The sequence below is a fragment of the Neovison vison genome, chromosome 2 (assembly GCF_020171115.1).
Source record: "Neovison vison isolate M4711 chromosome 2, ASM_NN_V1, whole genome shotgun sequence".
Lineage (NCBI taxonomy): Eukaryota > Metazoa > Chordata > Mammalia > Carnivora > Mustelidae > Neogale > Neogale vison.
The window spans coordinates 198,408,393-198,434,639 of NC_058092.1; the positions used below are offsets into that span (position 1 = coordinate 198,408,393).

Sequence of the window (26,247 nt, forward strand, 5' to 3'; positions counted from 1 at the left end):
TTTCCTAGTTACTTCTAGCCATTGGACTCTGGGTGCAGGGATTGAAACTGGTTAAGGAGGGAAGTGAAGAATGAAGCTGTAAAGATGTGGTCCCTACAGTCAGTCGTAGGTCCCACATGTTCAAGGAGTTGCCGAAGTCGTGCATTTAGAGGGAGTAAGTAGGAAGAGGGGAGAAACTAATTGGAGCCCTGAAAGCTTAAATCAGGGAATGATGTGCAGTTACGGATAATAGGAGGGTATGCAACTTTAAGAATGGGTGACTGGGGTAAGATGGGCAGTACAGTCCCTACAGGTGAGGAGGACAAGGACCCCAGAGGTCGGGGGACAGGAAGGATCTTCCCCCATTGATACTGAAATCACAAGAATTCTAAAATGAGAGAAATGATTAGATTTGGAGAAGGTGACAATGAGCAAATCCTCAAGGATGTTGAGAGTGACTGGTGATCCCAGTTGTCACCGTGAGGGTTCCCCCTTTCTGTGTACTTCCAGACTTCTCGCACTGCCACACGGACTTCTCATGATGGGAAAACTTCCTGCCTTTTTACAAAGGATCCTGTACTCTGGTTCAAAGTCCTTAGTCATGCCATCGGTCTGCCTAACTCTGCCTTTTATAGCTGCTGTTTCTTTTGTTTAAATGCTGTCGGCCACAGTGGCTCACTTCCCCAGCAGATGGTCATTTCCTGTTTATAGGCTGTCGGATTCGGTACGTTATTTTCAGAGTATTAGTTTACAGTCACTATTTTCCCCTCCTTTCTGTTTAGGCCAAGAACCTTATCTGTCTCTTTGTCCCTGTAGCACTGTGGTCCTTGGCAAGCTCTAGGACCAGACCTAGTACATAAAGTCCCTTTGAAAGTCAGGGATTATCAAGTAAATAGGGTGTGAATCTTCATTTTTCATCTCAGGAAATAGGATGCTTCTTTAGATGTACTTACGCCAGGTGCCACAGTTAATGACAAAAAGTTTAAATCACAACACATTCGTTTTCTCTGTGTGTTACAGAATGACTACTCTTAATCTTTGTATTTGTGTTGCCGAGAAGACTGAAGAGTACAGGACAGGAGTCACTAGCTGTGCTAACACATGGGCCCAAGCACCGAGATGACACAGTCACTTACTTCTACGGCTTGAAGAGAGATCCTCAAGTCTCCGGTCTTCGTTTTCTCTTCCTCTTGGTTGGAGCCTTCTATTTTGTCTTGGGAATCGGGTTCACCCTTAAAGGAAGGAGGCCTCAGAGCTACTGAGATAATCTCTGGAGTAAAGAAAACAGGAAATGTAAAGGTGACTAGAGTACAATGAAACAAATACCTTCTTTTTCCTTCTCTACTAACTCATTATTTAAATGTGATTAAACATCATTTGATGTTAGTATACTTAGCTTTATTTTTTTAGAGTCTTTTTTTTAAAGTATCTCATTTAAGTGGCTGTTTTGATTTCTCAACCAAATTTGATTTCTCAAACCAAAATCTTTTGGTTTCTCATATATTTATGAAGTTTGTAGTTAAATGGGATATCAGTATAAATAACCTTTATTAATTATGTTTTTAATTCATAGTTTAGGTGACATTTTCTTTTGGCATATTATTATTATTATTTTTTAAAGATTTTATTTATTTATTTGACAGAGAGAGATCACAAGTAGGCAGAGAGGCAGGCAGAGAGAGAGAGAGGAGGAAGCAGGCTCCCTGTTGAGCAGAGAGCCCGATGTGGGACTCGATCCCAGGACCCTGAGATCATGACCTGAGCCGAAGGCAGCGGCTTAACCCACTGAGCCACGCAGGCGCCCCAACTTTTGGCATATTATTAAGTTAGTATCAATGTAAAAAGTATCTAGTGACAAAATACTCATTTTAATTTTTTTCAGAAACTATGAGTGGAGGATCTCAAGTCCACATTTTTTGGGGTGCTCCAGTTGGTCCATTGAACATGACCATATCACCAGAACCACCTTCTTTAAGGTCTACTGAGAACCGCTGGAAAAAAATTCAGCTTTTATACAACCAACATTCTTTACATCTGAGGGATGAAAACTGCATACATGGAACTCTTGAAGACCATCCAGTCCTAGAAGCCAAGGGCCCTCCCCATCTTCCTAATGCTCGTTTTTTAACAAACTCTACTAGTGAACCTGTTCATGTGAACGAAGCCTCTCTACACTGTATGTCTGAAACACAGCCTGTAAAATCCCAGGAGGGTCCCCCTTTAGGGATGAGAGAGAAAACCAGCCCCGATGTGCAAATATGCAGATTTAAGGGCAAAGTTCAGCATTTAACTGAAGAAGAAAAGTTTCCAAAGCTTCTCAGCGAAAATAAGAAAATTACAGATGAAGAGCATAAAGATCAGGCAAATACAGGTGGTCGGAACTTCCGGAAAAACTTCTATCAGTTAGACCATAAGTGTGCACTAGATCTGGTCTGTAATGTGGAACAGATTAGTACACGGCCGGGAGCGAAGGAAGCCAAGTGTGTGCCCATAGAAGGCTGGCATCATGAGGCACTCAGCCAGGGTCTGGAGATCTTTTCCTCGGACACAGAAGATAAACCAAGGTCCGAAGCTGTTGGAAAGGTCTCTACTGATACTGAATTTCTTAGTATAATGACCTCCAGCCAGGTGGCTTTTTTCTCTCAAAGGAAGTCTAAAGGACACAATATTATAAATAAAGGGCCTGTAAGCATGGAGAGCAAACCAAAGGCAAGCCCTAGGGAAGCAAGAATGCTTGAAGATGATCCGACTGGGCCCAATGAGGACTTTGCAGGAGGATGTGAAAGTGAACAAAACCAAGCGCATTCCCTGGAGCTCTTCAGTCCTATTTGTCCTGAAACAAAAAGTAGCGGCACTCCCATGGAATCTGATAAAGGTCTGAAGGAAGATACAGGATCTCAAGCACTTTCCAATTTTGAAGATAAACTGCTGCCCAGTGCTGTACATATTGAGTCATACAGCTCAGGAATGCTGTGTTCCCAGCAAAACGGCTTCCACAAAAGTCCCGTTAAAAGAAGCTGGACCTTTCCAAAGCTCAAAGAAGACAAGCTGACCCATTCCAGAGCTCTGTCTGAAGTCCTCCCACCATCCAAGAAAATTAAGTTGGTCTCTGATGCCGGAGATCCCACTGCAGCAATGGACCAGAGGAATGTGTCTACACTTAAGGGGATTAAAAAAACATCATTAATAAAAAATTGTGATTCTAAAAGCCAGAAGTATAATTGTTTAGTCCTGGTATTATCTCCATGTCATGTGAAAGAAATAAGTATAAAGTCTGGACCAAATTCTGGCTCTAAAGTGCCTTTAGGAATAATTGTGGTAACGGACCAGTCAAGAATTCAGAAGAAAGTCTCTCTGTGGAGGGCTGCGGCATTTTGGGCACTTACAGTGTTTCCTGGAGATATCATTCTGCTCACAGGTAAGGTCATTGTGGGGTAGTGGTGGCTTCAAGCTGTAGGCTTCCCCCAGCTTCCACTTTAGGCCTTATTAACGTTTTCCTGCTTTGGGAGGCAGCATGATCAATCCCTTTCCAGTGTTCTTACCATCGCCTGGTATCCCATGTCCCTGCCATTTCTGGGCCTTTGCTCTAGACCGTCTTAGTTCTTGCCCTCTTTTCTGCTCACCTTGAAGAAGCCTTCCCTGGTTGCTCCTCCCCTTCATTCACTACGTGAGCATTCAGGTCATATCATCGGGTTCTTTCTTTGTTTCCTTATGGCTTTCTCTACATATGTCTTATTTTTAAGTGTTTTCTTATAATGAAAGGACAGCATTTCTACTATATAAACCCTAATAATGCTGTGCACATCACCTTCTTATTGAGGGGACAGAGAGAGAATTTCTGTTGTGTTTTTAATTATTAAAATTATACTATCATTTGCGAATATGAGAAGGAAAAACTGCTGGTATTAAACCAACCTCACACCAGCACCAGTAGGGGTCTGGAGTGTTACCTTCCAGTTATCTTCCGTGTGCTCCTTATAACATGTATACATACATATGTAATAGCTGATATTTATTGGGAATAAATATCAGTTATCTTCCGTCTGCTCATTATAACATGTATACATACACATGTAATAGCTGATATTTATTGGGAACTCACTTTGTGTCCAACCATTTTATTTATGTATTTATTTTTTAAAAAGATTTTATTTATTTATTTGACACAGACAGTGAGAAGGGGAACACAAGCAGGGGGAGTGGGAGAGGGAGAAGCAGGCTTCCCGCCGAGCAAGGAGCCCAACACGGCACTCAATCGCAGGCCCCTGAGATCACAACCTGAGCTGAAGGCAGACGCCTAATGACTGAACCACCCAGGCCCCCCCACAACCCTGTTTTAAACTTTATGTGTGTATCAATTCATTACAACAACTATATGAAGAAGGTACTGATTATTAGCCCCATTTTTCACTTTGAGGAAATGGAGCCCCAGGAAAGTAAATCTGTGTATCCGGTTTCGCACATCTAGGAAGTGGCAAAGCCAGGATTTCACCTAAGCTCCAGAACCTATACTCTTACTATAGAGTTGTAATCATAAAGAACATTGAGTTTTTATCCTGCTGCTTTCTGACATAAGACATCTAACATTTTTTTACATGTTCTTAATTAATTGAAAATATACATGTATTAGAGCAGAGATACCAATCATCTTAAGGATGAATCCCAGAGTAGGAGGAAGCTGATTAATTCAATAATCTATCTAAAGAAAGAATGTGGTAGAGAAGCAGAGTGGGGTGAGCCTCAGAAGCTTGGGAAAAGACAACATCAAGGCAGTCCTTGGTGTTTCCTACCAAGTGGTTTGCTGGGAGAACGAGAGCCTTGCCTATTAGACCTTAGGTGCACAGGTAAGACTGTCAGGTGCACCCTCTCATGAAGAGAGGTATGTGGGATTGTATCCGACAAGGTGAGCGTGGTCTCCGCCCACTCACAATGCCATCTTATTTGTTGGTAAGTCAGTTCATCTAGCTCCCCTATTCTGATTCAGTGCTCACCAAGCCAGCCCTTTGCTTACCATTTGCCTCTCCAGCTATAAACCCGCCTGCCTCCATGAGAGTGGGCTGCTAATGCAGTTTCTGTGGCAATTAATACCCCATTGTAAATTTTAAAATGGTGTTGTGCTTCTTGTTTGTCTCATTAACTTGTTTAACGGGAGCTTATGTTGCAGAGCTGAAATCTATTTTTGGGTTCCCGACAAAATCAGATTCCCAGACTATCAGGAGACAACTGGGCCCTGGACCATGGTCATGTTTCCAAGGCAATTCCCATCACTGGGTGAGCCTCAGGAGGACATTTCCTGGCAGATGGAAACTCAAGCCTACCATCCCTGTGTTTTTCCCTGGTGTCCGTACAGTTAGGTAACCTTCTTTCAAGTGCCTTGATTGGTTTCCCTAGCCATTTTCCTCTTATGGGATATTTAGATTATTTCTATGAGCACCTTTTAAAGAAATCAGGTTTTCTTCTTTCTGTTTTGCCTTACTTCCTTAGCAAAAAAAGTATTCTAGTTCACCAATTTCTGCATGGGTTTCTTTTGTTTGTGTGGACAGATGGAAACTTCATGGAAAAAAGAGAAATCCATGCTTCCTCCTTGTCCTAATTAAGTACTGAAATTATACATACATAGAAATTTGTGGATAAAATTCCATTTTAATTAACAGTATCGAATTGTACATCATTATACCTCCATGTTGGATATCTAATATCTACTGACGTATAACCCCAAACTGAACTTGTTTCCGCAGCAGATGAATCCCAGCTCACACTGTGTTCAGTGACACAGCGGACGTTTTGCTCTTACAGTTGTAGCACTAGGCATGGAGAAGTGCTGTAAGTAAGATCCGTCTAAGGGAGACTGCGGGCCAGAGTTCAAAGATGACCTCACCCCGAACTGTGGAAAACCATAGGTTTTCAGAACAAACAAAAGAGGCTCCAGGGCGTATCAGTAAGAGCGAATCAGGAGAGCCAGGAGGCAAGGGCTGAGCAGTGAATTCCACTCCACCCTATCACTCCTGATTAGCAAGTCCCTAACCCAACCTAGGTTTACAATCTTGTTTCCCAAAGCCTCTCCTTGAACTTTCTGACATGTTTCTTTCAAGAGCAGGCATCCTGATGGTCAGATTATGAGAAGTCTAGAATGCAGTACTAGCTGTTGCTGGCCAGGCAGTGGGCAGCTACTGAGTTCTTTCTAAACCAATCAACAGATCACATTAATGTTCTTGAGAAATCGCTCATTAGCACTGGGGGACATGGATTGGAGATGGGAAGGGGACCTGCTAGGAGAGAGAGGAATGTAAGATATAAAACGGCCCTGGCAGGGCCATGGGGAGACTCAAGAGGCAGAATCAACAGGTCGGGGTTTGGAGACAAGGGTGGGAAGGGAGAGGTAGATGCTCAGGTTGATTTCATGTTTGAATTTACCTGGTGGGTTCCAGAGTGCTCACAAGTGAGATGCGTCATATGAGAAGAAGAGCAGGTTTGAGCATTGCTGAGTTTGAGGGGGGATGGCGGTAGAATATCCAGGCAGGGATGTCCTTTTGGCAGTTGTGGGTAATGGGGTAAATGGTTTTGAAGATGGAGGGAGGGTCTGGATGTGAGTTTGTAAGTACTTGGAAGGTGAGCCTCCTTGTTTTTCCTTCTTAATTATTATCTCAAAAACTTGCTGCTGTTAGGATATCTTTATACCTCTAGCGTTTTATGCACTGATCATATCTTGCCTGGGGTTGATATATCTCTGTCTCTAACAAACAGTTTTTGCTCTACTTGGAATTGTTTCTGCCTGTTGGTATATTTAGTTTCACTCCGATTCTTCTCTAGACATCTTAGATCATAGATGACCTATGATCTACATCCCATTGGAAAGAATGCATTTCCTTACCTCCCAGATCCTTCACTTTTAACATCTGGAGATGAAGACTGCTTTTAATTAAAGGAAACTTTAATTAAAAAATAATTAAATTCCTTTGAGAATGTCCATATTCATAGGTATTTACAGCAGAAGGGGTAAATGCATACTAAATATTATTTGCTCTTCTAGTCACTACTGCTTTGGAACCATTACTTTCCTTCCTGGCTCAAATGATTTCCTTTTAATTTCACAAAATAGACGTTAGAGCATTTCTTTTATGTAAACAAAAGCCATTAAACCATTCATTGTGGAGCAGTGAGCTTCCACACTGATACTGTTCAGATATACAGAAGCAATTTTGTTAGTGCTATTTTATTATTTTGTGTCTTTAGGCGAATCATTTGACCCACCCGAACTTCAGCTGAACTTTAGTTGCCTGACATGTGAGATATATGCATAATATTTTGCTGTGATTGCTAAGTTAATTACAGTGTGAAGGAATGTATGGCATGATCAGAGGAACTTTTTTTTTCTCCTTTCTAGATGTTACCGTTCATGAAAATCACTGGATTGGTGAGACAGTACTACAATCAACATTTACCAGTCAGTTACTAAATCTTGGAAGTTACTCATCTGTCCAGTCTGAAGAGTGTAAGACATTTAAAATATAATAACTTCTTACTATTTAAAGTATATACACTGTTTTCTATATTAGAAAAAGGAGCTAAAATGTAACTCATTTGTCCAGTCTCAAGAGTGTAATACATTAATAATTAAATTAATAATTTCTTAGTATTAGAAGTATATACACTTTTCTATATTAGGAAAAGAAGTTAAAATAGTAATTTTATGAAATGTTTTCTTTTTTTTAGGATTTTATTTATTTATTTATTTTTTAAATCTTTTTTTTTTTTTTTTAAGATTTTATTTATTTATTTGACAGACAGAGATCACAAGTAGGCAGAGAGGCAGGCAGAGAGAGAGGGGAGGAAGCAGGCTCCCTGTAGAGCAGAGAGCCCGATGCGGGGCTCGATCCCAGGACCCTGGGGTCATGACCTGAGCTGAAGGCAGAGGCTTTAACCCACTGAGAGGCGCCCCGAAAGATTTTATTTATTTATTTGACAGACAGAGATCACAGGTAGGCAGAGAGGAAGGGAAGCAGGCTCCCTGCTGAGCAGAGAGCCCGATGTGGGGCTCGATCCCAGGACCCTGGGATCATGACCCAAGCCGAAGGCAGAGGTTTTAACCCACTGAGCCACCCAGGCACCCCTGAAATGTTTTCTAAACAGGTTAGTTGAACAGTGTTGATTTATTTTCTTCAGTAAGAATGAAACTAGAATTTATAAAAATAAACATGTACATTGCAAATCATAACTCTTTTAAGAAATATTAGGGTTCAGATTCCGTTTTCTTACTTTTCTCAGAGTCCACATAGTAGTGATTCTTAACCTTTTAGGGAGTCATAGCTCTCTTTGAGAAGCTATGGCCCATTTCTCCAGAAAAATGGACTTAGGTAGATAGAAACAATATTTTTAAAAAAAGATTTTATTTATTTATTTGACAGAGAGAGATCACAAGGAGGCAGAGAGGCAGGCAGAGGGGGAAGCAGGCTCCCCGCTGAGCAGAGAGCCCGTTGGGGGGCTCCATCCCAGGACCCTGGGATCATGACCCGAGCCAAAGGCAGAGGCTTTAACCCACTGAGACACCCAGGCACCCCTAGAAACAACATTTTTCAAATAATTCCAAATGGTTCCATGGACCTCTGAAGTTATTTTGTGGGATTCCCCAATCTCTGGTTACGAAACCTTAAGGTACTAAGAAAAGCATGGGCCTTCTAGTCAGACGGTTGTGGTTTGAATCCTGGTTCTTCAGTCCACCACTGCTAGGAAAGACTACCTTCCTTCTCTGACATCCATTTTTCTCTTCTTTAAAGCGAGCTATTCAGTGAAGAGCCCAGCAGTTATCCATTTCTCCAAGAAGTTAAAAAGGAAAACAAAGTAAGAGAGACAGTATAAACTGGTAATTATTGTCTTTGGAGTCAAATAGAGCAGGATTTGAATCTTGGCCCTACCATTTCCACCGTCCGTGTCTTTCAGCAAGTTACTTAACCTCATTGTACCCCTGCTTCCTCTTGTGTGAAATGGAAATTTAAAAATACAGCTTAAAGAGTTGCTGTGAAGATTAAATGGAAATTTAAAAATACAGCTTAAAGAGTTGCTGTGAAGATTAAATGAGAGAATGAATAGGAGGGGGGCGCCTGTTTGGCTCAGTGGGTTAAGCCTCTGCCTTCGGCTCGGGTCATGATCTCAGGGTCCTGGGATCGAGTCCCGCATGGGGCTCTGCTCAGCAGGGAGCTTGTTTCCTCCTCTCTCTCCACCTGCCTCTCTGCCTCATTGTGATTTCTCTCTCTGTGTGTCAAATAAATAAATAAAATCTTTAAAAAAATGAATATGAGGTATTGTACCTACATGTAGTATATAATAATATAGTAGTACCAATGGGAGAAGTAATAAGCAAAATATATTTGTTAGAAAACTAAAACAGTGTCATAGAAAAATAGCTATATATATAAAAATACACTGATTATATAAGAGATTAACTGGAATGACAAGGAAGTTGTATATGGCATATATGGAAGATATAGCATGGAATTCCAACCCGTGAATAATAAGAATTCTCAAAGAAAGGCAGGGTAAGCAGAAGAGAACAACTATGGTGTTTGAGAAGGGTGAGAATTCCCCATATCCTAGGAAAGCTAGTCAGTGGGAAATCAGCTCTGACATAGTCTCATAAAATAACTAAAATTGGTGTGCCTGGGTGGCTCAGTGGGTTAAAGCCTCTGCCTTTGGCTCAGGTCATGATCCCAGGGTCCTGGGATCGAATCCCGCATTGGGCTCTCTGCTTGGCGGGAAGCCTGCTTCCTCCCCTCTCTCTCTGCCTGCCTCTCTGCCTACTTGTGATCTCTGTCTGTCAAATAAATAAATAAATAACCTTAAAAAATAACTAAAATTGAGCTCTTCATCTGCCCAGTTTATACATATTAAGTGGTGACATTGTTTGAGGCAGTGAACACTGGGGGTCCACCTGGTGCTGGCCTTCATGGTGCTCATGTTCATGTGTGGAGGACAGACAAGGAAGAAACTAAAGAGACATGCAAATATAATATTTGCAGATGATAATGAATGCTAAGAAGGAAAGTAATAAAGGGCAGGATGGAGAATACCATAGATCTGGTTGGGAAGGGCTGGGCATGGAACAGAATCAGGGAATTAGGAGGTTATTAGAATAGTTGAGGTTGAGAGATAATGGGTGACCAGTGGAAATAATGAGAAATGGATGGATATGAGCTATAGCTTAGATAGACCAGTTTCTGTAGAAGAAATGGAGAAAATTATTAAGGAACTACCATACAAAAAAGCTGCCAGGCCCAGACAGTTACACAGAACTCTATCAAACCTTCAGAGACCAGATAGTTCCAATGCTCTAAAAATTATTCCAGAGTATTGAAGAAAGAAACTTCCTAATTCCTTTTATTAAGGAAATATAACACTGACGCCTAAACCGAATGAAGTCATTACAAATAAAAATACAGACCAGTGTTATCCATGAGTATTCATGTATGAAGTCTAAACAAAATATTAGTAAACAAAATCTGACACATCATTAAAGAAAAAATGATCAAGTGAGACTTTTTCCAGAAATGGAAAAGTATGTTCAATATTAGAATATCCATGAATTTTGTATACCATACCATAAAGAAAAAATTATATATTTATTTCCATAGAGGTTGAGAAATGCTTTGACAAAATTTTACAACATTTACCATAAAAAGCACTCCAGGAAATGGAAATTGAAGGATACTTTCTCTTTCAGTATCAATAAATCTAGTATCAATACAGTGTTACAATTACAATGCAATTGGCACTGTGTCAATAAAGTTAGATGTATTTAGTCCTAATGCCAGCATCATATTTAATGGAGAAACACCAGAGGTATTTCCACTAAAATCAGGAACAAGGTAAGGATGTCCACTATCTCTGCTATTCCTCATCACTATACTAGAGTTATCAAGCAGTGCAGCTAGAGGTATCTGAATGGGTGATAAAGAGTAAAAAGTATATGTACAAATGCTTTGATAACATATCTGAAAAACTTCAGGGAATCAAAGATAAACTAAATTCAAACAATAAAAGAATTCAGTGGCGTTAACAGGCGATGAAAGTTAATGTTTTAAAAGAGTCAGTAGCCTTCGTATACACAAACACTAAGCGGAGGGCATAAGGGTTGGGAAGAGCTCATCGGCAAAACCAGTAAAAAAGGTACTTCGGAATAAAGTTAACAAGAAATTTGCAAAACCTGTGTGAGGAAAAAATTGTAACTACTCCAGAAAGAAATAAGGACGTGAAGAAATGGAAACACAGCATTCCCTATTCATGGATAAGATGACTTAACATTATAATGGTATCAGTTCTGCTTCACTAAATTCATAAACTCAGTGCTGTCTCAGTAAAAATATTAAGAAGCTGTGCTATGGCATTTCCAACTTGATACTAACATTCATATGGAAAAACAAAGATGCAAGAATAGCTAGGAAAACCCTGAAAAAGAAAAAGTATGGTAACCACGCTTACCAGACAGGCTTTAAACTGTAACGCCTCTATAATTAAAACTATGTGATGCTGGTGCGTAAATAGCAAGTGAACCAGGGGAATAGAACAGGATGATCACAATCAGACCCATACACATATAATTTAATATATGACAAAGATGTTATCTGAGGTCACTGAGGTAGAGGCTAACTTTTTAATAAATGGTGGTGAGGCAACTAGGTAGTCATTTAGAATAAAGACAGAACAATATCTCACATGAAATAGAAGGATATACTCCAAATGGATTAAGAATCTAAATATAAAAAATAAAACCATTAACTGCTAGATGGAAACTCGGGTGAATTTCTCTATCATCTTGGTATAGAGAAAACTTTCCTACTATTCAGATTCCAGAAATAGGAAATGGAAAGAAAAAAGGACAATAAATCTGACTATTAAAAAATAAAATTTTATATGACCAGTAGCGTCATAAACAAAGTTAGAAGAGGGGCACCTGGGTGGCTTGGTGGGTTAATCCTCTGCCTTTGGCTCAGGTCATGATCTCAGGGTCCTGGAATTGAGCCCTGCTTTAAGCTCTCTGCTTACCAGGGAGCCTGCTTCTCCCTCTCTTTCTCTCTGCCTGCCTCTCTGCCTACTTGTGATCTCTGCCTGTCAAATAAAAAATAAATAAAATCTTAAAAACAAAAAAACAAAGTCCAAAGACAACTGGCAAACTTGGACAGAATGTTTGCAACATATACCTTAGACAAAAGGCTGATATTCCTAATACAGAGAGAACTCCTACAAATTGAGTGACAAAGGACCTGATAGGAAAATGGAAAAAAGACACGAGACATTCAAATGACAGCTACACAGATATATCATTTCCTGCTATCCAACTGGCAAAATTAAAAAAACATGACAGCATGTGCTGTTGATGAGGCTGCAGGGAAACAGGCCCTCTTGTACATTGCTAGCAGGCATGAGAACTTCCACACTTCTTCTGGCGGGGTATAGTGATCCCTAACAAAATTACTTAGTACTCAGCTTTCTGCCCAGGAAGCCTACTTACAGGAATCTGTCCTGAAGCTACAACTACAACACTGTGAGAATACGTATGCACAAGGTTATTCAAGGCGATGCTTATAATTGCAAGACCCTGGGAAAAATCAGAATGCCCCAGCATAGCAGAATGATTGAGCAAATTGTGGTACCTTTCCACAGTGAAATACTATGCAGCCATGAAAAAGAAAGAAAAAGAGTTCTGTGAACTGATAGGAAGTGATTTCTGGGACATACTGTTACATGGAAAGCACAAAGCTCAACAAAGTATATGTAGTATGCTAACTTTTGTATAAGAAAGGGAGGGATAAAATATATGTGTATCTCCTCATTTGCAAAAAAAAAAATACAGGAAAGAAGTAACAGAAACTAAAGAGATGAGTTACCTACAGAGGGGGGTGGGAAAAGGGGCAGAAAGAAGGAGGGAATGGAAATAGCGTATCATTGAGGAGGAGGGAGTAGCACTTCTCTGCATGGATCTTTTTGTGTAGCCTTGACTCACCGAATCATCCTGATGCTTCCCATACCCACAGTAAGCCATCAAAACCAGATAAAATGCAGTGGAGGGGGAAGCCCGAAAGGAATACCCACATTAACAACTGAACCTAACCGTACTACAAATGAATAAAATAACTGCACAGGAGGGTCGGAAAGAAAAGATCAAATCTCAGTAACTATGGAAAACAGTGAATGGACTGGATTCCGCAAGGCCAAGGGCAAAAGGACAGCATGGGTGCTGCAGTCTGGTTAGTAGAAGTGCATCTCAGAGGGGCGGGGGTTACCAACAGCCTGGAGACTGGAAGCGACAAAAGGAAAAGTGAGTTTCCAATTTGGGAATTTCTTTAAAAGATGTTAAGTGTAATCTTTTATTATGAATATTTGAAGTCGCCACATCCTTGGAGAGCACATTTCCATGGAGCTGAATGGGTTGTAAGTAAAACTCACCTTATTTAATAGATGTTAATATAAGAGAAGAGTAGGGAATGTTTTGAAATCATGAAAATAACATGGTATGCAAATATTTCGCAAGGGATTGGGGAGATAAATGTTGTAGGTAGAGTTGGCTTTAGGACTGATTTGTATTCAAGTAAGGCTGATTGATCTGTTTGAGTCATTTCAGAAAAACCTTAGGACCTAATTCTAGGTGAAGAATATCACATGGAACCCCTGGGAAGCTCTAGGTTTTTGTAGATCAGAGAGAAAAACCTTGAACTAGTTAGAGAACTTTTAAAGCTTACTTCAAATTTTTTCTTCTTATACTTATATAAGAATTTAAATTGTCATTTTTCACAGGATGGTAGCTAATATATATTCTAAGTCTTTTTTATTTGATTTAGGGGAATGGTGATCAGTTGATACTTTGAGAATATTGTAGTTGTTTTTCTTCCGAAAGGATAAATCAGTTTGGTTAGGTTTTTGTTTTTGTTTTTACAAGTACTTACAGCTCATGAGACCATTCTTCTGATCAATCTATTGTGCTTTGGAGAAGACTTCTGTTCTTTCCTCATTACATATGGCAGGACATAGATTTATCTGAAATATTATTAGATTGAAATGATTAAGGATATAAATCAAAGGTTAATACAATGTTTTCATTGTATTATGTAATATGTAGACTATATTCATTGAAATTTAAGTAATCCCATGTTTCTGTATTAAAAATCAGGGAAAGTAAATACTTGGATATCAGGGATCTTTGTATTTTCTCCGAAAAGCTCCACATTAAGACAAAGAATGAAGCCCAGGGAAGTTATGTACGAGTTCTCAGAACTCATTGTTGACAGAGTCAGAATTTGAACCTGTTTGAATTTTGATTTCACATGTGCCGGAAATATTGCGAAAGAGGGATCAGGACATCTGGTGAATGAATTAGAGCCCTGGATGGAGCTACTTGGAGTTGGATTTTGCTGTAATCTAATGGGGGGTTCTTATCTCTTCCTCTCTTGCTCTCATTTCTCTTTCATGTCTTCTGTTCTTTTCTCTTATGTTCCTTGTCTTTGTTAGTGATATCACTATAGCTTCATAAAAGTCATTGAGAAACTGAGTCATCTAACTACAATGGACTTCAGGTATCAGGTTCTAAAAACCTTAAAACATTTGTTTTTATCCATGCACTCATCTGTGCAAGGAAACTTGATGCCATCTTTCATCTTTGCGTGAGCTCTCCATCTCATTGTTTCTTGGATTCCACCTCCTGAGCTGTTCACAGATCTGTCACCCCTCATCCCCTTACGCAGTCTTGCCTGGTTCCCAGCGCTCATCGTCTCGCCCCGGATGGCCACTGGCCTCCTAAGTGTCCTTCCTACTCTCCCTTCTGTGAAAATTGATTCCTCCACATTAAAGGGTCCATGAACTTGGCTGCGAAGGCATTACATCTTTACTTTCTCTGAAGCTAACTGAAAACGAGCACTTGCTTCCATTATGCGTGAGGCAGCAATCTGCAGAGCTATTAGCAATACTTGGAGCTTGGTCACCAGTGGAAGCCACGTGCACTTTCATATCACGTATTATAGTTGTTGACAATGACATGAACATCATTTATGCCCCTCACTACTTTGAAATTACAGTAGTTGTTACATATGCATTATGTATTGTTATTTAATGTATTAATGAGGCACTTTAAAAATATTTTAAAATATTGGATTGTTATATTTCTATATAGTTGGTTTTGCAATCTTATTTTGTGCATTGAAAAGTACTATTTTGTAATGAAAACACTCTAAAATTAGATAATGATAGTAGTTGTACAACATTGTAAAATACTAAAAAAAACACTGAATCATACACTTTTTTTTGGAATCATACACTTCATTTTTTTCTAATTCTTTTTGATTTTTTTTTTTTTAAGTAGGCTCTGCACCCAACATGGGGCTTAAATTCACAACCTTGAGTTTTAGAGGTGTGTGTGCTACCAACTGAGCAAGCTAGATGCTGCAAATTATACACTTTAAAAGGGTGAATTTTATGTATGTCAGTTACAGCTCAATAAAGTTATTTTACAAAAAGTATGATTCTGGTAATGGATTCACATGTTTCATCAGATTACCGGGAGCATCTGTAATATGTAAAGGAATACAGATCCCTTTCCCTTTACCCGGAAATACACCCCCTCCTCCATTTACTACCTAGAAAACTCGAGGACATTTTTCTAAAACCCAGCTCAAATATTCCTTCAATAAAGCCTCTTCCAACTTGCCTGGGCAGTTGTTTTCATGTGTTTTGGGGAAGGCTTACATGTATCTCCTATCCTAAGCCCAGTGTTTGTTATTGACTATCTCAAGGTTGCTAATTCCTTCAGTGTGGGTATCATGACAAGATACGTCTTTGTATCTGTAGCACCTGGCATGGTGCCTGGCATGCAGTGGACGGTCTCCTGATGAGAGAATGAATTATGAGGCTTTAGTGTAGCATCAGAAATACACAGGATGAAAATGTTAATGGGAGAAGGAAAGAAGAATCATTTTCTTTTCCTCCTGAAATCAGCAAACAGATCCAACAATGCACTCTATATTCAAATATGCTTCCCTTATTTCAGGGAAATTAAAATTTAATCGGCAAGCCTCATCCTTCTGTCCATTTAAAATGTGTGCATTTTATTGTATGTAAGGTATATCTCAAAAAATGAGAAAAAATCGAAACAAATAATTAAGAAACAGAGGAAAAACATCTAAATGACATAATGACCAAAGAACTAAACAATGGATTGAACAATCATGAGAAATATTACAATGTAGCACATGTTCAAAGACCACATGAGAGCTGAAGAGAAAAGCTTTCTATGGGAAGGAGTTGCTGGGAACCTCTCTATGGTGGTGTTTTTTCTGGGTGGTATTTGCGTAGGTAGAGTCGAGGAGAGCATTGCAGCCACTGAGAGTGGTGAGGACAAAGGCTTGGCAGTGGGGAAGAGGAAGGCATGTTCCGTGAAAGAGGTGACTCTTAAGTATATTTCAGATGAGAAATGTAAGAGTCTTGAGGAAGAATGGCAGCAGCTGGGATGGTCAGGGAAGGTGTGAGCAAATCAGACTGCAGGGATTAGGGGGGCACTGATTGGGTATAACAGGGTAATGGAGGAGTCAAAAGAAGCAAGCAAAACACTGGTCTTGGTTACTTGGTAGAAAAATGATATTATTATTATTATTTTAGAAAGATTTTATTTATTTATTTGACAGAAAAGGGATCACAAGTAGGCAGATAGGCAGGCAGAGAGAGAGAGGGGGCAAGCAGGCTCCCTGATGACAGCCCAATGTGGGGCTCGATCCCAGGACCCTGAGATCATGACCCGAGCTGAAGGCAGAGGCTTAACCCACTGAGCCACTCAGGTGCCCCAAAAAATGACATTGTTAACAAAATAGAGAAGGGAACAGGGCAAGTTGTTTTGGAGATGGTAAATAATTCTAATTCCCTTGGTTAAAAACATCCTTATTTTTGCACCTAAATATTTAAGAAAAGTTTACATATTTTTAGAAATGAAAGCATAGTTTACATTTAATCACACTTTACAACATAAAATACATTTCTAAGAAAGTATTGTGTTGTTAAGAAAATATAATTTTGCCATCTTTCATATATTTGTGTCTCTCTCTTTCTTAGTTTCCAATATAGTTAATGATGCTGTGCTTCGAGACTTACTGGCATATGTGTCTTCAAAACATTCCTATCTCAGAGATCTTCCTCAGAGGCAGCCTCAGAAAATGAACAGTATAGAATTTGTAGATTTGGAGCAGCTGCAGCCGGACATACTGGTCCATGCGGTACTAAAAGTAGTTGATATCACTGTACTAACAGGTAAGTATTTGGGGTGCTCTTAGTTTTAGATTATAAAATAGTTAAGATATAAGACTTTTGTAGTGTATCATTTGGTTATCACTATTATATTTATCATTGGACATTAAGGTAAGGTGTCCTATGTGATAAAGTAATGCCAGATGAACTATTTCTTTTCCAGAGGCATTATACAGTTATAGAGGACAGAAGCAAAGGAAAGTTATGTTAACAGTGGAACAGGTCCAAGGTCAACATTATGTGCTTGTATTATGGGGTCCTGGAGCAGCCTGGTACCCTCAACTTCAAAGGAAAAAAGGTAAATATACCAAAAAGCATTTAACCTATTTATAGTTAGGTAAATGATTAATGCTTATGAGCCTAAGATGAAGAGCGTTTTAAGAGATTAAGATAGACAACATTTGAAATAGTAGGTGATCAAAATTGAATATTTATCCTTGGAATTCTTCTGTTATGATTGTAAGCAATTTCGTGATCTAAAAAGTCCTCTGTAATTAATGGAGGCAAAAGAAAAGCTTCCATTTATTCCCAGGTTTACTACTTTACCTTTTTAGTGAAGATCTTATCTCCGCCAGGAAACATTCTTTAAAAATTGAAATCTGGAGAAGCTTCTACAGATTTTATTCAGCCAGAGTCTCTGATAAATAAATGTCTGTCTGGTTATAAGGCAGATGTTAGGGAAGCTGCATTAACCCTTTCAAGTCGCAGTGTTACTGCTTCATAAGTTAGTATGTTCCAACTGTGTACATTAGTATGTATACCAGTTGTTTTAAAAGCGTTAGCCATTTATAGGATGTTCATGTTTAGAATATGAGCCATGATTACATTTTTTCTTTAAAGCAGGAGTTACTAATAATTTCATGATGAATTTAATTAAGTGGCATTGATGTTTCAATAAAATAGTATACTATATTCATTTCGATATTATGAGATCCTTTCATTGTAACAGTCAGAGGTAGTGTGATTAGTGGCTTATGAGTTATTTTGTCCTGCTGAATTAATCCAGAGATTGATTAGATTGATTAGGTCTCATTTTTCCTTACCTGCAAGAGTTACTGTCTCTTCCCAAAGTTCTACCTACAAAATGGTTATCAGAAGATGGGATCTGTCACATTCTCTCTCTTAATCATTAACAGCTTATAACCAGGATTTGAGATAAGTCTGACTTTTGACTTTTATGTTAGGATCAAACAGTGACAAATATTTGTTCCGTTGAGAAATCTGACAAACATGTGTCGGTGGTAGGATGACCACCGCTATTGACCACCCTGTCGGAGCCGGGAACACGAGTTTAGTGCATGTGGGACAAAATGTGGGTCAGAGGTGCTCTTGGCTTTGTGATGGGGCCGTAGCAAACTGCTCCATGCTTACTATGAATTTTCTAAAAGTCGTGGTTATTCAGCTAATAGAAGAGACATTCTAGTTCCCTCTAGATACTTTCATGGTATTTAGGTTACTGTTGGAAATTTGGGAATCCAGGAATTAAGATACATTTGTTCTTTATTCATTCATTCATTCATTCATTCATTCAGCATATTTTGTTTATAACCATCATTCTTAAGTTTTGATATCCACCTCAGTACCCCAAAATTATTCTTTTCAAAAGAAGAAAGTACTAATTTTGAAGGCTCATCTAAATAAGTGATTCTGCTTTCAGAAGCTGTTAGCATTTTCTCTATTCATTTAGTATTTCTTGAGGCGTTCTCTGTATTAACCTCCATACTGGGCACTGGCTTTCCTTGTTCCCGAAGATAACAAACTCATGATGATACTATCATCAAGTAGTCATTGTTGAATACTGGAGATCACAGAGTTGATGTTTTGGGGAGGTATAATAAATTCCCAATTCACATTCTTTCAAAATTATGCATGGAAATTTGTAGCTAGGATTGATCGCAATTTAGGCCCTAATGAGGGTGGACTAGAGGCATACACTACACTTCTTTTTTTTTTTTTTTTTTTTAATTTATCAGAGAGAGAGAGGGGGAGAGAGCGAGCGCAGGCAGACAGAATGGCAGGCAGAGGCAGAGGGAGAAGCAGGCTCCCTGCTGAGCAAGGAGCCCGATGTGGGACTCGATCCCAGGATGCTGGGATCATGACCTGAGCCGAAGGCAGCTGCTTAACCAACTGAGCCACCCAGCGTCCCTACACTACACTTCTTAGGAATAATTGGGTACATAAAATAAGCTATTCAGAACTAAATGCCTTCCAATGCAATATTCTGAAAGTATTTAATAGAAGTCTAATATTTTAAAAATATAACAAATTATAATAAAGTACTCTTGTGACATTACTAATTAAGCACAGAGTAATGCAAATGATCCCGATGTTTGTAATTATATTTAATGCAAAATCATAATTACATCTGTATGGAAGTTTGAAATCTATTAACATCTTTAATTCATGAGTCAAATATAGAAATGTATTAGAAATTGTCTCAATACCAGTCTCCCTCAGACCTACTAGTCTAATCTGCACATGACTCCTGTTACTTGAACTTGCCAATCTTTTTCCTGCCTTGGGATCTTAAGTTTACATATTTCCTCTGCCTAGAGTGCTCTCCCTTCCAGCTCCCCACATGGATGTTTCCATTTCTCAGCTCCAATGTCACATCTTCAGAGGGGCCTCACACACATATAATCACTATCAGATTCACTCCTTGAAGTCCATTCATTCCACTTAACACCATCACGATTATCCAGCTTATTTGCTTACTTGCAAATTAGCTAATTTTCTCCACAGACTATAAATTCTGTGAATACAAGCATTCTGCTAAGCTTCTTCAGCACGGTATCCTCATCACATACGCTGTGCCTGCCCTCGTAGATGCTTTCTTGTAATGAATGAATGAACGAATGAAGAATAAAATACAATCAGGCAACCACTCAAAATTTCCAGTCTTGAAGGAGTAAGAGACTTAAGTTTGAGGAGGGAATAACTGTTTCCAATGATAAGAAAAAAATCACCAGTTTGAAAATGCATGTACACAAAGGTTCGGCAACCCATGGAATGTATTAACAAATTACATTTAAACTTGGGCACAGAGGGCTTTTAGTGAACTCTTCTCTGGTTATCTTAAACAATTAAGGGGCCTGTATTTGAAGTCTATGGGAGTAGGTCATGGTACATAGGGCAAGAGTGCTGATGGGTTCAAGGGTACTTGGAAGCAGGAGCTGAAACCTTTGTGTGTCCCGGCAGCTTCTCCAGCTGTCTGCGTTACTCACTTGGTGCAGACTTTGAGGGAAGGCAGAACAGGCTTACTCTGTAGCTCCTAATTTTACTTTTAAGAGACCAGTCGGTTTCAGAACCCACCGAGGAGAATTTGAAATCCCAGATTGAATTTGAATCAGTCAACTGTGGCCTCAGGGACAGGGTGGGAAAGTACAATAGGAATGCCTGAGCTTGTATCCGAGGGTTGGGGAACAGGTGAGAGGGTCATTTGTGGTCTGTTGCTAAAATGCTAGCAATGGCTATGTGTTTTTTTTTTTCTTTATGCCTTTAGTTTGACTTTTATGCATGTGTAAATCTGCATTTTTTTACATATTTAGTAAAATCTTCAAACTTAATATATAGAGAATAATATAATGAAGTACCCATTATAGTACCCATTATATCCATTATATTAGAATACTGGCCAACTTTATTTCACCTATTGCTACTCTTTTCTTTTACTGCATAAATATTTTATGTTAAATATATTCTATTTACAATTAAGAAATAAAGCATAAAGCGGATTTTTCCTTTTGAAAAAAAGAGTAGGTAAGGTTTGAAATAGCCAGTTAACAATTTGGAAAAAAAATAGAATTAAATTTATACTTCATATTTGTGCCAAAATAAATTCCAAATGCATTAGAGATCCAAATTAAAAAAAAAAAACACAGTAGTATAAGAAAACATAAACAAACTTATTTGGAATCTAAAGATTGGTAGGTTAAATAAAATGCAGCAATAAGAACTATACATAAAAATCACCATAGACCAGGGTATCTGGGTGGCTCAGTGGGTTAAGCCTCTACCTTTGGCTCAGATCAAGATCTCAGGGTCCTGGGATTGATTCCTGCATTGAGCCCCACATCGGGCTCCCTGCTTAGCAGGGAGCGTGCTCCCCTGCACCTCACTGTCTGCCTCTCTGCCCACTTGTGATCTCTGTCAAATAAATAAAATCTTTTTAAAAAAATTACCATATACCAAATTAAAAGGCAAGTGAAAAACCAGAAAAAAAATGTTGCGTTTTGTCAGAAAATAATGCAATAAAAAGAAGACAAATATCTGTAAGGATAAAGGGGCAATAGATATGAATAGGGAGTCCCCAAAGAAGAAATAAAAATGGCCAATGAATGTATGAAAAAAATTTACTGGGGGGCACCTGCATGGCTCAATGGGTTAAGCCTCTGCTTTCGGCTCAGGTCATGATCTCAGGGTCCTGGGATCAAGCCCCACATGGGGCTCTCTGCTCAGCAGGGAGCCTGCTTCTAATCCTTCTCTCTGCCTGCCTCTCTGCCTACTTGTGATCTCTGTCTGTCAAATAAATAAATAAAATCTTTAAGAAAATTTACTTATTAGTAATTGAAGGCACACAAATAACATAGTGACAGCACATGATTTTTCTCCTGACTAGCTGATAGAAAACCTACAGGAGAATAGCCACTCTCATAAACCATTGGAAATGTAAATTGTCAAAACCTTTCTTGAGGACAACTGAAAATGCATTATGAAAACTGAATTTGGAATACCGTTGACCTAATAATTACACTTACAGGAATTTATCACGGCTAATCATAAAGATGTGGGTAAAAATATATTTATCACAGTACTGTTTATAATAGTAAAAAATTAGAAATAACCAACATGCACCAAATGGGGAATTGCTGTAATAATTTTTAAGATTTTGGCATATCTGTGCCAAATTATTGGCATATTATGCCATATTTTATTTTATTTTAATTTTTTAAAATATTTTTATTTATTTATTTGACAGACATAGCGAGAAAGGGAACATCCGCAGAGGGAGTGAGAAAGGGAGAAGCAAGCTTCTGGCTGAGCAGGGAGCCCGATGTGGGGCTCAAACCCAGGGTCCTGGGATCATGACCTTAGCTGAAGGCAGACGCTTAATGACTGAGCCACCCAGATGCCCCCTGTATTTGAAAATAATATAGTATAATATTTAATGACCTATAAATCCAATTGAAAACAACTGGATGTCCACTCAGTTAACACAGTGTTAACTGAGTTTATCTGGGGGTGTTGAGATTATGGTTGTTATTTTATTTTAGTTATGTATTTAATCTGATTTCTAAGCATGCATTTTTTAATAAGATGAGCAAACTATTTTAAAAATAGTGATTGTAAAAAATAAAAATAGTGATTGTTTTCAAGCAGTGACTTGGAATATATATGCTGTAGTTCTTTTTAATGATTCTCTGTCTATACAGACTTACCGACTTGTTTTGATTCTGCATTTTTCAAGAAGAAACTAAGAAAAAAATCCCTAAGGGGGCAGTATGGGGGAGGGATGTGAATTAGCTTTATGGCCTGATATAAGTAGAAACTACAAGAACAGCCGTTATTATTAGAAAACTCAGTACTAAGAGATCTTTTTGTTTTATTAGAGTTTAAAGTTGAAGTTCTTAATATAGAATAGGATTATTTGTTCAGAAATCTTTGTGCCACTGCAGTTTTATAAAGGATTATAATTATGACTACAATTGTCTCTCAGTGCTTTTTTTTTTTTTTGTCATGGGAAAATTAGCTAAATAAGAGAAAGAAGGTGTTGAAAAATCAGCAAGAGATACTGATTATGGCACACGTGTCCATTTCTATGCCTTACTAGTTTTAAAAACTTTGCCTGTAGATATCAAAACAGGAATTAGCTACTCTGAAAAGCAGTTGGTTATGATATATTATGACTGTTTAAGAAACAAAGAAATCTTAAAAAAAATTTTTTATTGAAATTATCTCCAGCATCCTTATGCTGTTGCCCTAATACAGCGTAATTCACATTTTGTCTTTTAATACCCAAATTCCTTAGAGTGGTAAAAGTTGTATTTAACTGATCTAATCAATTGATCTATTTAATCTGATTCTGAGCCTAGATTATTTCCTTTTTGGTGACTTTTTTTTGTTTGTTTGTTTGTTTAAGATTATATTTGGGAATTTAAATATCTTTTTGTTCAGCACAATGACGTCCTAGAAAGTCTAGAATTGCATTCAACATTTTGGTCATCCTGTGAGTGCCTATTTGACGATGATATAAGGGCAATTACATTTAAAGCAAAATTTCGAAAAAGCATGACTTCCTTTGTGAAGATGTCAGATTTAGCAACATACCTGGAGGAAAAGCGTTCAGGTAAGATCTTTACATATGCAAGATATTGTTCATTTTACTACAAGCAAGGGAAGCTACCATTTATGGGAAAAATGTGTAATTAAAAATGAAAGTAAAATGTAGATCACCATAAGTAGCCCAACCAGATATTTGCATAATTTCTTAGCCTTCTACCTACAATCCTTTGAAGTTAAGTTGTAATTATTAGGGATCACTTAAAAATAACTTTTGCCTATATTTACAAGCAACTTATCACTTACTGAGTCAGAAATAGAAAAATGGCCTTAACCAGAGTCTCTGTTGAGATAAGCATTTTATCAAGTTACTAAACTGTTATCTATACATTGTTGTTTAAATTTAACATTGATACAGAATCCATGCAATTTGCTTGCTGCTCTAGTAAAATGTAATAGCATACTTCCTGAACTCACATGTTTGTGTGCATGTGTATGTGTATGTATAAAATTCATCCTCAGAAATATACTACATAGAAGATTGCCTTTGGTGATGGATTTTATACCCATAACTCACATGCTTTCCACGAACTTAATACCATTAAACTAACTAATTTTGAATGAGGTAGTAAAAGGAATATGCTTTAGGTTCAATATGCCATATACTTTGGAATGAAGAGAGTAAAAGTGAGAATAACTAAATAAATTGATACAATTTTAGTGGGAAATACTTTCCACTAAATTATTTTGGCTTCCTAAGTACAGAGCTATGCTGATAGTATGCTAACTCCAAGTTAAAGGAGTTAAACAATTAAACAGCATTTGAAGCTATATTTCAGGTTGCTAAATGCCAGTAATCAGTGAATTGCAGTGATTATCAATTTTGGAAACTATGGAATGTTTTCTGGTGGCTATTACAGCAATTGTTTTTATTTATTTATTTTTATTTTTAAAATTTTAGTTTTTCAGTATTCCAAGATTCATTGTTTATGCACCACACCCAGTGTTCCATGCAATATGTTGCCCTCCTTAATACCCACTACTAAACTCAGCTAACCCCCCACCCCCTCCCCTGCAAAACCCTCAGTTTGTTTCTCAGAGTCCACATTCTCTCATGGTTCATCTCCCCCATCGATTTCCCCCAATTCACTTTTCCTTTCCTTCTCCCAATGTCCTCCATGTTAATCCTTATGCTCCACAAGTAAGTAAAACCATATGATATTTGACTCTCTCTGCTTGGCTTATTTCACTCAGCATAATCTCCTCCAGTCCCATCCATGTTGATACAAAAGTTGGGTATTCATCCTTTCTGATGAAGGCACAATATTCCATTGTATAAAGGGATCATATCTTCTTTATCCATTCATCTGTTGAAGGGCATCTTGACTCTCCATAGTTTGGTGACTGTGGCCATTGCTGCTATGAACATTGGGGTACAGATGGCCCTTCTTTTCACTACTTCTGTATCTTTGGGGTAATACCCAGTAGATAGCAATTGTTTTTAGAGGGGAAGTGAGTGCTGAAAAAAAATAGGATGTCTCTATAGGTTTATTGTTATATAATTTAAGTTTTTTTAATGAAGAAGAAAATATTTGGTCAAAATATTTTCTCAGAATTTGTATAAATAAGATTACCATTTTTGGTGCTTTTATAGGTTAAATTATTATTTTTTAAAAAAAGATTTTATTTATTTATTTCATAGAGAAGGAACACATGCAGGGGGAGTGGGAGAGGGAGAAGCAGGCTTCCTGCTGAGTGGGGAGCCAGATGTGGGGCTCTATCCCAGGACCCCGGGATCATGACCGAGCCGAAAGCAGAGCTTAATGACTAAGCCACATCAGTAATTAACTGATAGGTTAAATTATTAAGAATAACTCACGAACTTTGGATTTTGGTACTAAATTTTAATTTTATCCTCCCATTTACACAAATCATTTTCTGCATTCTTATAGGTGGTTTTAGATTTTATTAAATGCTAAATGTGGTTTAAGTGAAATAAGATTATTTTTATAATTCTAATAAAAAGAATGTGTTCCAGAATGAAATGAATTGAAACTCCTTAAGCGATAACATGCTAAGATTCTCAAGTGTATTTCTGGGACTTTTTGTTAGCGTGCTCTGCCCCCTTTTGGTACATCCCCAGAAATGTAAAAGTTGTGTCATAGCAGAGTGGAAGATATCTCAGATGCCTTTCTAATGTGGTTCAGAGTGTCAAAATTAAAAAGATTTTTAACAGAGTTTTTAGGGTATAATTTTCTTACAATAAACCACCCTTAATTGAAGTATCCACATTAATACTGGTGAGTTTTGACACGAGACCCATCACCACAGTCATAAAACCGTTTCCACAGTCGTGAAACCATCACCAGTAATGTAATCTCCTTTGTAATCTCTCCCTTCCCTGCATACCTGCCCTCTTGAGCCTTCCAGGCAATCAATCTGTTACTGGAAATTAGTTTGAATTTTCTATGATTTTTATATACGTGGACTCATACATTATGTACACCGTTTTGTTTGGCATCTTTAATGAAGCAAATTCTTTTGAGACATATCTGTGCTTTTGTGCGTATCAGTAGTTCATTCCTTTTATTCTCTTGTACAAATATACCATGATGTGTCTGTCTGTCCGGTTGTTGATGGACATCTGCTTTGTTTCCAGTTCTTGGCTCTTATAAGTAAAGAGTCTATAAACATTCATGTACAAAGCGTTATATG

The 26,247-nt window shown here is 38.2% G+C and overlaps 1 protein-coding gene across 5 annotated transcripts in view; it reads left to right on the forward strand.

The window, feature by feature from the left end:
* Positions 1-26,247, forward strand: part of SHLD2 (shieldin complex subunit 2) — an 88,014-nt gene that overhangs the window by 50,325 nt on the left and 11,442 nt on the right. For all 5 annotated transcript variants that reach the window (XM_044239990.1, XM_044239988.1, XM_044239989.1 and 2 more), the window contains 6 exons: positions 1,000-1,278; positions 1,862-3,397; positions 7,364-7,471; positions 17,062-17,256; positions 17,417-17,551; positions 23,393-23,599. In XM_044239990.1, coding sequence (XP_044095925.1) covers positions 1,867-3,397; positions 7,364-7,471; positions 17,062-17,256; positions 17,417-17,551; positions 23,393-23,599 — 2,176 coding nt within the window. In that variant the 5' untranslated portion in view covers positions 1,000-1,278; positions 1,862-1,866. The remainder of the gene's footprint in view (positions 1-999; positions 1,279-1,861; positions 3,398-7,363; positions 7,472-17,061; positions 17,257-17,416; positions 17,552-23,392; positions 23,600-26,247) is intronic.